This window comes from Pelophylax lessonae, assembly GCF_965119305.1.
Source record: "Pelophylax lessonae genome assembly, chromosome: 11".
NCBI lineage: Eukaryota > Metazoa > Chordata > Amphibia > Anura > Ranidae > Pelophylax > Pelophylax lessonae.
In genome coordinates this window covers 63,831,445-63,844,280 of record NC_138778.1, presented here as the reverse complement: position 1 = coordinate 63,844,280, position 12,836 = coordinate 63,831,445, and the positions used below count along the sequence as shown (strand labels likewise).

The 12,836-nt window shown below is 38.9% G+C and overlaps 1 protein-coding gene across 2 annotated transcripts in view; it reads left to right on the top strand.

The window, feature by feature from the left end:
• MGAT5B (alpha-1,6-mannosylglycoprotein 6-beta-N-acetylglucosaminyltransferase B) overlaps positions 1 to 12,503 on the top strand; it is a 300,196-nt gene extending 287,693 nt beyond the window's left edge. For both annotated transcript variants that reach the window (XM_082272994.1, XM_082272993.1), the window contains exons 16-18: positions 1,692 to 1,766; positions 4,434 to 4,696; positions 11,611 to 12,503. In XM_082272994.1, coding sequence (XP_082129120.1) covers positions 1,692 to 1,766; positions 4,434 to 4,696; positions 11,611 to 11,809 — 537 coding nt within the window. In that variant the 3' untranslated portion in view covers positions 11,810 to 12,503. The remainder of the gene's footprint in view (positions 1 to 1,691; positions 1,767 to 4,433; positions 4,697 to 11,610) is intronic.
• Positions 12,504 to 12,836: the final 333 nt, after the last annotated feature.

Sequence of the window (12,836 nt, the reverse complement as noted above, 5' to 3'; positions counted from 1 at the left end):
AATTGTTAACTGGGCTTCTAACTTCTCCTCTCTCCCTACCATGTCAGCCTCCTATTGGTACATAAAGCTGTACTGTCACTGACACTTACCCACCTTCATGTAACACTTTCTTAACTATTTATGATATATGTGTAGAGATACTCCTTGTAAATATTATTTATGAATCAGTGCAAGATCATTTCTTAAATTCAGTGCACTCAGTGATTTTTTTTTAATATTTGCAAATCCCTTATAATAATGTGACAATATAAACATATTCGCTGCATTCTTTATGAAAAAAAATGTGCCAATATAAAGTTGCCAAAAAAAACTAAGGCGTACTTGAATATCAAAATGAGAGAAGCACAATGACATCAGCAGGTTGATCGCAGTTATTAAATACAGAATGTTAAAAAAAAAAACTCTAAAATAAACGATTATAAGCCATTCCATGTAAATTGCATTAATAAAAACATTTTACAACTTGTGAATTTATTAAAACTCTGCCAAATTAAAAGCCTCACATGTTTTATTAAACCATGAAAAACAATTTATGTATGCATATCAGCTCAAAGTCAAGTTGACAACAACTGCTGACGCTGCTAAATTAGGTCTGGTCGTATGGGCTCCAATGACCTCTGGGTACAAAACAGAGTGAGCTTCCTGAACTTAGCACATTTTCTCTGTTTATTAGATGGCATTGGTATCTGACTGAATGCTTTTATTTGTTGCCTGGAATTTCTTTTTAAAGCCCAATTCCAGGGTAATCTTCAGCCTGGAAGAGGACCAAATAGCAGAGTAAGTTGGTCTTTGGGGTAAATTGCCAAAGACAGAGTTGGTATGGCATTGATAGCTTTTTTTTGTTTTAACAGAGTGAACAATGCATTTTTAGAGAAGATTTGGGTTTAAACTTTCATTACTTATGTTATTCTAGAGGTATTATAAATAGGAAGCATGCCTAACTTTTTGCTGTTTGTTCTAGACCAGTGGTTCTCAACCTTATTGGCACGAGGGTCCTGTAAAGTCTTCTAAAACCTTCCATCCCCCCCCCCCCCCAGTAAAAAAATAAAGTTTATATTAACACAAAAGTATTGGAATACAAAATATGTATTAAAATGCTGGAGGGCTTTGCATGGGGATGTGTGTCACTGTTGAGGGATGGGGATTACCAAGGCAGTTAGGGGACTCTGCATAAGAATTGGTGGTTCTGTACAGGATGAGAATTCAGGAGGAAGCTGAAAGCAACAGTGCAGGACGGGGTCTTTGGTGGGGTTTTTTCAGCAGGCTGGGGGCTTTCTAAAGACACTGTGGGAGACTGGGGTATACTGCAGGGATTGGGGGTACTGTGGGACACTTTTGAAGTCTGAGGGTACTATGGGGGACTTCAGCAAGCTAGGGGTACTGCAGGGGGCTGAGGGGCTTTTCAGGAGGTTGGGGGCACTTATTGAGATGAGGGCTCTCAGGGGACTTGGAGGAACTGTGGGTAGTTGAGCAGTACCGTGGACCACTGTGGGAGATTCAGTGGCACTATGGGAGTTAGGAGGCAGTGTGGAAGGTTAGGGGAAGGTTAACTGGCTGCAGACCCAGAGGAGGGAGACTGCATCCTGGCAGTTGGCCACAGCATAATTGTTGAGAACTATTGTGCTGAGCCATCTAGAATTTTGCTTCAGTGTCCTGAAACAGATAAAAACAGATTTTCTTATATTCCATAGGTTGATCCATACCTGCCTTATGAGTTTACAAGCGAAGGCATGCTCCAGAGGCTCCATGCTTATATCCAGCACCAGGTAAACTGTATGCCTCCTTGGCATACACCTTATCATCCCAGCCCCACATTACCAGTGTTTTTTTAATTTTATTTTATTGTTATTATTATAATTATTTTTTTTGGTATATATGTTAAAGAGACCAGTGTAATGTAAATAATAATAAAATTGTGTTTTACTTCTCCATAAACTATTTTTTCTATTTATAGCTTGTAATTATATATATGACCATGACCATGTTTCCTCTAGACATATATATATATATATATATATATATATATATATATATATATATATATATATATATATATATATATATATATATATATATATATATATATATATATATGCTAACTGCTGCTTAGCGTTGCTGCGCAATTGTTGAATTTTATTGATTCACTTATGTTACTGCAAGTCTTCCAGACAGAATCTGATCAAAAACAAAAACTCTCCGTATATTCTAATCCTGGGCTTACACCTCCAGCATTTCATTAGAATGTTTGGATGAGAATGTATAAAAATCACTTTTCCAATAAAAGGCAATAGTGCCTTTAGGGACTCCACTAATTTCAAACGACTTTTCATTTGAGTATTTTGTCAGTGTCTTGAATTTCCTAGAACATTCTTCTTCCAGAATAAATTTGACAAGTGCATGCACATAAGACTAGTTATGATTTTTCTTGGCCGGGAACAAATTCAACAATTAGAAATTCATTTGTCCACATTAGATTAAAAAAATTTCCATTGTCCTTCAAATTTTTTCCACTAATCTAGTTAAAAACTATTTTTTTTTTAAATCACTTGTTGAATTGTCCCCTTTAACTCTCAAATAACCAAAGAACATTCTGAACATTTGTTTGTGTCAACAAAATTCTACAGGTGTAAGCCAGCTTAATGGTACGACACACCTTATGTGCCTCTGGTATCGACCTCCCTTACATAGGACAGTAATTAGATATCATGCTACCCTAGGCACACTTCTACCACTTGTGTCGTGTGAATATTTTTTGTAGAACTGAATGTTATAATGCATTCATGGAAGCATGAGGGCTTCTTTATATGCAGAATACCTTATAACTGTGCAGATTAACAAACCAAAAAGAGAAAAGGTTTCATGTGTCCTGAACTACAGGGAGACTTCTGACTCCTCTTAATATCCTCTGAACCCTCCCTTCCTATTCTCTTGCTAAATTTAGCCCCAAATGTCTAGAGATGTCCAGAAAAAAATCACAATTAGCACATTTTGTGTCTTGGTGCTGCTTCCTCTAACTCTGTTGCCCTAGACACTAGCCCACAAGTACCATTATTGTACGTAGAGCCCTAGGCTTCTATATGAATAGCGGGTGTCCATACAATTTCTTGTGGTCCATAACCAGTCAGGAGTGGACCTCTATATCATTTTTAAACTTTCAACTTTAAACTAAAAAAACGACATTTGGAAGCCTATAGGCTGTTGTCCTATTGGGTGAAACAGGAAGGCCCTTGATACATGCTTTTCATAGATATAAGCTCCTATGGGATGATCTAAGTTGGTACCCAGGCTACAAGTAACCCAAGAGAGCTCTGGAACAATTTTAGTTTTTTTACCTGGCAAGAAATAGATACTATGCATACTCAAAATATTCATGCCTGACATTGCTGACCTCTTTCTGAAAATACTAGTTGCTTATCTCCAGTTTCTATACTTTCCGAGACAATAACCTGAAACAAGCATGTGAATTAGAAATTTAGAGTGAAGTCAGAACTCTTAAACTGTTGAAAGCATTGAATCCATTGGAACATCTTAGCTACCTGACAGCAAGCATTTTCAGATGTTAGTGGGTTGCAGCCTACATATTCTCTTCAAAGGGGGCCCACATCTCTTACAAGTCAGGGCAATCTCTTGAATGGGGTGTCCTGTGCTGACTGGCAGGGAGACTTATCAGCAGTGACAACACTCAGAGCCCTCCTTCTCAGGATGCAGTGGTGCAGGGTGACAAGGTTACAATAAATTCACTACAGGTCATTTAGCGTTGTCATCCTATGAAAGGAAGGCTTTTTGACTAGTATAAATACCAGGTGTTTTTTGGGGAAAAGAGGATGTTGAGTTTAAGTTAAAAATGACTTCTACTTACTTACTATGATATAAAGATTATTGCATTTCAATTTTTATGTATGGTTGTACTTTATTGCATATGAATTTTAGAAATGTATCAGCCTTACATTACTGTATGACCAATTTTAATTTCAAACTACAGAACACTTTAGCCATAGTGATCATTTCCTTATGAGCACATTAACTTAGGTTCAAGGATTTAAATCACTCAGTAGCATGAGATGAAAACTGCCTATGTAGTTTAGCTGTTAGGTGCCTATTTACCCATTGATAGTACTGATTCTGCTCCAGCTTAGAGTTTGCTCAGTGAGACTGCATTAAATTGTTAATTCGATGAAATTCAAACTGTTTGATGGCTCCCTCTGGGCCACTGATAACATATCCTGGTTTCTTGCAAATGTTCATTACATGTAATGGTTGCCAGTTCATAATGTAGTTTAAATTCCTTTTATGTCCTTCTCATTTCCTTTTTCCATCAATCCTTTCCTATTCTGCTTTTAACTGCATTTGATTTCTGCATTTTTTTTTTATAATTTCTGCTCTTTTCTTTTTGTTCACTGTACCATCAATCTAAAAATTGATTTATACTCCAGGAATTTTGCTCCCCTCCTTTGCCCTTTCCCATCCCCCTGAACACATCCCAGCTCCCTCTCCCCTCCTCTTTGGTTCTCATTAATCACACATACCTCGTTTGGCCATCCAATGAACCTGCTCCACCTACCTGGCCCCCAGTCTCTGCCATGCAGGTCTGGCTGTCCGCAGAAGGGGAATCCTGCACAAGTGCATGCTGGAAACATGATTTGGTGTGTGAGCCCACATACTTCAGTTTAATCAATCAGCCGCGGTTTCTTGAGCAGTAAGTATACTGGAACTTATCACTAAGGTTTTAAAGTCTCGAAAAAAATCTATTGTAAAATGTCACATGTAGCAATTATTTTAGCATTCAATACGATAGTAAAATTAGACCACAAGGACCTATTTATTAAAGGAAAAATGTAGTTTATTTACATTTATGGTTTTAGTTACGCTTTCAGTGACAACCATTATATTTGGGATTTTCTATCTGCTTTCTATTCAGATGGCAGGGGCTGCCCCCCAACCACAAGTGTAAACGAGCCCTAAGTGTCCTAAAGGATGGCTTCTTTTAAATAATTATCCTTTAACTTACCTCCTCCCTGTTCCCCTTCCCCCAACACCCCCCAAAGTTTTGTACCTAACTCACCTACCTGATCTCCTGCAAGGCCCTTGCTGTGGCTCTCAGAGATTTGCACAAACAGACCTTTACTTTTGTGGCACAAAAAAATCCCATTCATTAACTTAGAGAGGGCATCTTCTGTTTGGACTGGAATTAAATGAAAGTAGAACCTAGGGCACGATACTGCACCACAATGTACAACTCAAATTCCAAAAAAGGCTATGTAAAATCTACATTAAACAGAATGCAATGATTTTCAAATCTCATAAACCCATATTTTATTCACAATAGAAAATGTATCAAATGTTTAAACTGAGTAAATGTACCATTTTAAGAAAAAAAAAAAGGTAATTTTGAAATTGATGGCAGCAGCATGTCTCAAAAAAGTTTGGACAGGGCCATGTTTATCACAATGTAGCATTCTGTCATCTTTAGCAACACTCTGTAAATGTCTGGAAACTGGGAAGCCCAGTTGCTGGAGTTTTGGGAGGAGAATGTTGTCCCGTTCTTGTCTGATATAGAATTCCAACTGTTTAACAGACCTGGGTCTTTGTCTTATTTATCATTTAAAGATGTGCCAAATATTTTAAATTGGTGAAAGGTCTGGACTGCAACCAGGCCATTTAAGCACCTTCTTCTTCCAGTTAAGACTCTTCTACTACAAAGCCATGCTGTTGTCAAAGATGCAATATGCAGTTTAGTATTGTCCTGCTGAAATATGCAAGATAAACAAGCAAAAAATTGGGGGAGCAAACCCTGAACATGTATATCTAAAGCCGGTGCAGCTATGGACCAAGCAACATGTATATTAAAAAAGAATAGCGCAACCATGCAAAAGAAATGACTATTAAATATGGAGACAATCCATAAATAAAAATGGGGATTTAGTCCCACCATATGGCCATATCGTGCTCAAGCCCACCACTGCGTCAAAATACCCCATTATCAGTGGGTCCTACACTATCCATAAAAAAGGGGTGAATCCAGCCTGGATGGTCTGCAACAGACCATTTTAAATGAGCTTTGACCTAGAGAAGATGGCAGTGTTTCAGGATCATGTTCAAATATGGCTTCTTCTTTGCATGATAGAGCTTTACCTTGCATTTTTGGATGGCATGGTTAATTGTGCTCCCAGATAGTGATTTTTGGAAGTATTCCTGAACCCATGCACTGATGTCCATCACAGAATCATGCCTGTTTTAAGGCAGTGCCCTCTGAGGACCCAAAGATTACACTGAGGAACATTATTCTGAAATAGTTCAACAATTTATAGACGCAGCTTTTCACAGATTAGTAAACCTCAACCCACCTTTACTTCTGAGACACTCTGGCTCTCTAAGATCCCCTTTTTATACTTAGTCATGTTACTGACCTTTTGACAATTAACCTGATTAGTTGCAAAAGGTTCTTCCAGCTTTTCCTTGTTAGTACCACTTACTTTGAGAGCTTTTTGTTGCACTGTCCCAACTTTTTAGAGACGTGTTGCTGCCATCAATTTTAAAATGGTCCTATTTTTTTCTTAAAATAGTATCTTTTCTCAGTTTAAACATTTGATATATTTTCTAATGTGAATAAAATATTCGTTTATGAGATTTGAAAATCATTGCATTCTGTTTTTATGAAAATTTTAGTGTCGCAACTTTTTTGGAATTAGGGGTGAAGATCTCTGCTCAACATTTTAAAGGTTTAATACCACGGGCCTGCACCGGACAACTGGACTATGTGTAGAAGTGTGAAAATGACTTCTGTACACATTCATGAATACAATGGTGTGCATTATCATGTATATTGTATGCTTGACTACTGCTAACTGCCATGGACACATTGAACCTGCTGGGATTAAACACATCAACTTCCAGCTGGTTGTTTGAGACATTTTCAAAAACAATGCTCTAATGTAAAAAATATTTCTCAAGGGGCAGAGAGAGAAAGCCATCCAAGTTGAAAACAATCTCTTAAAACAGTGGTTCTCAACCTTTTTGAGACCAGGGCCCAGAAAATGATTTCAAAACCTTCAATGGTTTACCAGTAAAAAAAAAAAAAAAAAAAATATATATATATATATATATATATATATATAACATTTTTTTTTTTTCAAACATTAAAAGTATGGGAGTACAAACTATGTATTGAAATTCTGAAAGGCTCTGGATGGGGCTGGGTGTCAGTGCAGTGAATGAGGTTTGTGGTGTGGACTCTGCAGCAGACTTGATGGCCCTGTAGGGAGTTTGGGGCCTCTGTGGGGAATGTGTTTCTGAAGGGCGCTAGGGTCAATGTAGGACACTGCAGGGGATTGGGGGGCACTGTTGAAGGTTGGGCAGCACTGTGGGGAATGAGAGCTCTTAGGGGGCCTAGGGAAACTTAGAGAGTTTGAGATGCACCTTGAACCACTATGAGAGGCTGGGTGGCAGTATGTTAACTAGGAGACACTGTGACACGCTAGGGGATTTGCAGCTGGCTTGAGGCTTGGGGTAATGAGGCATCAGCCCAGCAATGAGAGTTGAGAGCCACTATCTTAGAGTTTTCAGAACAGAGTTAGGGTGGCAAAGGCTGAATATCCCGCAGGTGATTAAAGGGTGCTAGCTTTGCTTGTTTTCTGTACCAGTTACCTATGCACTTGTTTGTAGTCAAGTAGATACAGAAAAGTGTAATAAATGAAAACAAACAGGAAAAGAAAATACACCTTTTATTTAAGCTGAAATCTCTGCACTGGAATTATGATCCCTATAGGCTTACCTACTGCAAAGATCAGTGTCAAAAAGTGCTACCAATCAGCAGCTGTCTTTTTTTCTTTCACAGCCTTAAGGAATAACATTTAAAGTGTAATAGGATGTGAGCTACTGCATTGCATATATTTGCTGTGGTTTGCAGTACAATACCTAATTAGCTTGTCAATGTTTTTACAGTAGCATTAGGGAAACAGGATGCAAAAGGTTAGCTCACACTTTACAAACTTCTGCATTAGAAAAATAAACCACATTATGTAATTGTTATAGGCAATTCCCAGCTTCAAGCAATTTTTGACACGATTATCTAACATTTCATTCCAACCAGAGCCTTAGAATTACAGACCAGCATTGACTATTGGTAGATATGCTTTAAAAATCAGTACACAGTAAAAATTCAACAGTTACACGAATAGCTCAAAGGCACATTGAATACAAAAGGATTTGTGCTCAAATCCAAGGTGGTTGTTACATTGAAAATAACAGCTACCCAAGATCTCAACAGATTTGTTATGGTCTTTTATTTTTTCATCTCCATTGAATGTGCCAGAAAGGAAACAGTATGTGATTGAAATTAAAATACGTCCTAAGTTTCACCTGGAGAGAAGAGGGGCTTTGGGTAAATCTGTCTTCTTGTTAACTTCTTAAACCTTCAAGAGGAAGCAAAGCTTTCAAAGCCTCTAAAATCAAATACAGAGGTAGACAATCATAAGGACTTATACTGCTTTAGGGAACATTTCTCCACTCAAGGTGAAGACAAATTCAAGCCAAATGCTCAGCAGAGATATGGGTTAAATGCAGTCAACATACAGATATTATGTACTGAAGAGTTATATTCACACATTAGCTTTCACTCCCAGAAGGTCACCTCATACCAACCCTTCCTGTAACAACACTAACCCTCACACTAGTCTTCCCTGTTGCTCTAACATTATCCGTCCCTGTAGCCTGAACACTAATTTTCCATTTATTCCTAAAGCTAACCCTCCCTGTTGTCCCAACATAAATCTTCCCTTTAACCTTAATGCTAACCTTCCCTGTGGACTTAAACGAACCCTCCTAACATTAATCTTCCCTTTATCCCTCATACTAACTTTCTTTGTAATCCTTTACACTAACCCTTCCTGTAACCCTAACACCAGCTTGTGGCCCTCACACTAACCCTCCCAACAGTCCTCTCTGTAACCCTAACACTAACCCTCACACTATCCCTCCCTGTAGCAGTCATATTACTCTTCCATGTTACCCTCACACTATTCCTCCCTGTTTCTCAAGCACTAACCCTCCATATAGCCCTAATAGTAATTCCGCTTTAACCCCAACACTTCCTATAGCTCTAACACTAACCCTTCACCCCATCCTTCCCTATAAACCTAAAAGTAGCCTTCTCTGTGGCACTTACACCGTAACCCTAACACTAACCCTTCCTGTAGCCCAAAAATAACCTTCCCTGTAACCCTCACACGAACACTTCCTATAACTCTAAAAGGAATTCTCCCTGTAACACAAACACTCCTTGTAGCCTTAACCTGTAAACCTAGAACTAACTTAAATACTAACCGTCCCTATAAGCCTAACAATAAACCTCTCTGTAATTCTAAAACTAAGCATCATACCAATCTTCCCTGTAACCCTAACACTAATGCTTCATGTAACCCTACACTAACCCTCCCTGTGCAGAGGTTGGACAAAAATATGGAAACACCAGGTAAAACAACAAAACCTAATATGGCGTTGGACCGCCTTTGGCATCCAAAATGGCCTGACTTCTCGTGGGAATTGACAAATATTGTTCTTGGATGGTGGATGATGGAATCTGATAACACTCTTCATGCAAAAATTGTTCCTGTTCTAGCAGAGGTGCCAGAGGAGGAGAACAAGCCCAAACCTTGTTCTCCAAAATTAACTATAGTGGCTCTATGATATTGAAGACTGGCGACTGCGGCACCCAGGGAAGGTGCGAGACTTTGTCTGCATGCTCGTCAAACCACAATTTGACAGCACAAGCTGTATGAATCGGAGCATTTGGGAAACAATGTCTTCACCAAGGGTTGCACATGGTCTGTGAAATGTTGTTCATAGTCCCTGGCAGTGACCCTACCTTTTAGGGCAGGGGTCTTCAAACTGTGACCCTCAAGTTGTTCAGGAACTACAATTCCCATCATGTCTCTGAATGTCAGAGTTTTACAATGCCTCAGGGGACGTGTAGTTCTGCAACAGCTGAAGGGCCGTAGATTGAGGATCCCTGTTTTAGGGTGATGAGGGTGCCTGCAGAATACCAAGATATGGCTGTACAGACCATGATTGCGCCACCACAATGCTTTACCATTGGCACAAAACAGTCCTGGTCGTAAGACCATATTACAGTCTTCCATTGATCGATGGTCCACAACTTATGGATGTTGCCCCACTTTCTCCTCTTCTGATCAATAATTTTGGTCACTAATGGTTTGGCAATTGCAGCCGCCTGTGAATGTTTTGCTTTGCTGAGTTCCCTTCACACAATTTAATTTGTCTCATCACAAAGTGGAAGCAAAAGAATGTATGGAAAGGGAGAATAGCCTATTTTATGGCCCCCTTTGCCTCATGGGACAGTAGTAGTAGGAATATCAAGCCCCCAATTGATTGATTTAATTGGGGGGACTTGTAATAGGTCAAAAAAGGTCAGCTGATTGGCAATATTCTGGAAGTTCTGGGGGGTCCTCGAGGATAAGTCATTTAAGGTCACTTGACCACCCAGAACATTCCAGGAAGGCTGAGGGGGTCTTTTCCACCAGAGGGATATTTGAAAAGCTCCCCATTAATTTTGGCTGATTTTATTTACAGTTTTATAGTATTAATAAAAGAGTTATGGTGAATAAAAACTCCAAACTTACAATAAAAACTAGACATACCATCTGGATTAATAACGGCCATGGCCTTGTTTATTGGTTTTCACAAATACAATTAAAATTGTATTTGTGAAAACCAATAAACAAGGCCATGGCCGTTATTAATCCAGATGGTATGTCAAATTTTTATTGTAAGTTTGGAGCTTATGCCACCTACCGTCCCATGCTACATCACTTCCGCTTTCAACATGAAACATTTCGTCACTTTGCCCCCTGCAAAGCAAATAGTATTTCCATATTTTTGTCCCACCCCTGTAGCATAACACTAACCCTCACAGTAGCCAGAACACTTACTCTCCCTACAACTCTAAGACTGAGCATCACACAATCTTCCCTGTAACCCTAACACTAATGGGCCATACGCACTATAAGATTTTCTGAATACTTTTTCCTTTAGACTTAACAAACCATATACTAGGAGGTCAAACCTAAACACTTTCAATTTGTATGCAATCAGTCAGGCCCTTGCACTACATAGAAAAGGTAAATCTGAAGGAAAAAGTCTTCAGAAAATCTTATAGTGTGTATGGCCCTTTAGTCTCCTCAGAGCCCCAGCAATATGCCTCACATCAGTCTTTCCTTTAACACTAATACTGACCCCTAATGCAGCCTTAAAACATCATCCTTCCCTGAAGCCCTAACTCTAACCCTCCTTGTAGCTCTAACCCTAAAAATGCAATGTTATTGGGGAAGACATAGACATCTGAGAATGTACAGTATTAGTACAGATAGAGATGGAGAAAGAAATTGGCACATCATTTCTTTGTGTAAGTATGACATTACTGCATTATGTCACCATAAAGCAGCTTTCACTATTTATGACTCTAAAGACAAGCTAGTCGTAATTTAGTTTTTAATAAGCAATAATGTTTCATAGGCCATAGCGGGGACATCCCCGTTGTATTTCATATGTATCACATCCCTCAAATCTCATTTTATTTACTTTTTTATCTCTTAGGCTTGGAGCCCAGTGTGACAGTTCAGAGTCTGTAATGAGCCATTTGTATCCTGCAGTCTCACCCCAAGTCCGTGAATGCTACCTGCAGAGGGAGCCACTGCTCTTTAGTTGCTCAGGACAAAACACAAAGTTCCGTCGGCTATGTCCGTGTAGAGACTACCATCGAGGACAAGTAGCTCTGTGCAAAGACTGCTCTTGAAACAACAGCTCATTACCCGAAGTGTCACAGCCACATGTACAGGTCCCAAGCCTGTAACTCAATTTAGAGGCTTGGATTTCTGTCCTGGGTTTTATGCTGCAGCATAAAGCAATATTGTGTAATATATACATCTGCACAGAACATTGTCTAAGAGTCTTTGAAGCCAAGTGAAGATCTCCATGCTGTGCTATGGTGTTAGGCCCTTTCACTATGCAGGGGGTCATCAGAATTTTTAGGAGAAAAGCACAATGAAGACATCCAAGAACAAACATATATATTAGCGGACGTTTGCTGATTGCCCATACATACGGGATTGACATACTTCAAAAGGAAGGCTATATTCTAACTGCAGTTTTTTGAGATACTCAAGTACTGCTGTCTGGTGTTTTGCCTGTAGTGGCTCTTAGGAGTGAAACTGCCATTCCTACAGTTGTTGTGACATTCATTTTTTTTTTTTTACAGAAATATTACAATAAAAAGGGGTTGAAATAACTGTTACATAAAATCAAGTGGACCAAATGTAAAGTTTATGAAGGTAACCAATTTGCTGCCTTAAAGCAGTAAATTGTGCTTGTGGAAATATATGCACTTCTGATGAGTTGAAGTTTTGGATAAGCCTGGAAGGTTCAGAAAGAAGCGTGCTGAGCAATAGACATCTTTTCTTTACCAATGTTAATAAAGATTTGAATGGAAAGTGAAAACTATTGTCACTGTTTAGACTAGACTGTTTTTAGACATTGTCCATCGTTCATTGTCCTCAAATTAGCCTTTCCTTTAACACTAAAACTGACCCCTAGTGAAGCCTTAAAACATCATCCTTCCCCGTAGCCCTAACTCTAACCCTCCTTATAGCCCTAACCCTAAAAATACAATAATAAAATAAATAAGTGCTGCACAAAAATGCATACTATTTACAACCCTATAAAAAACCTGCAGATTCCATTAAACACCTCTAGGCCATGTTCATTGTGCCAATCTTTTTCTCCAACTCTAGCTGTACCAATACATTCTCAGATGTCTATGTGCT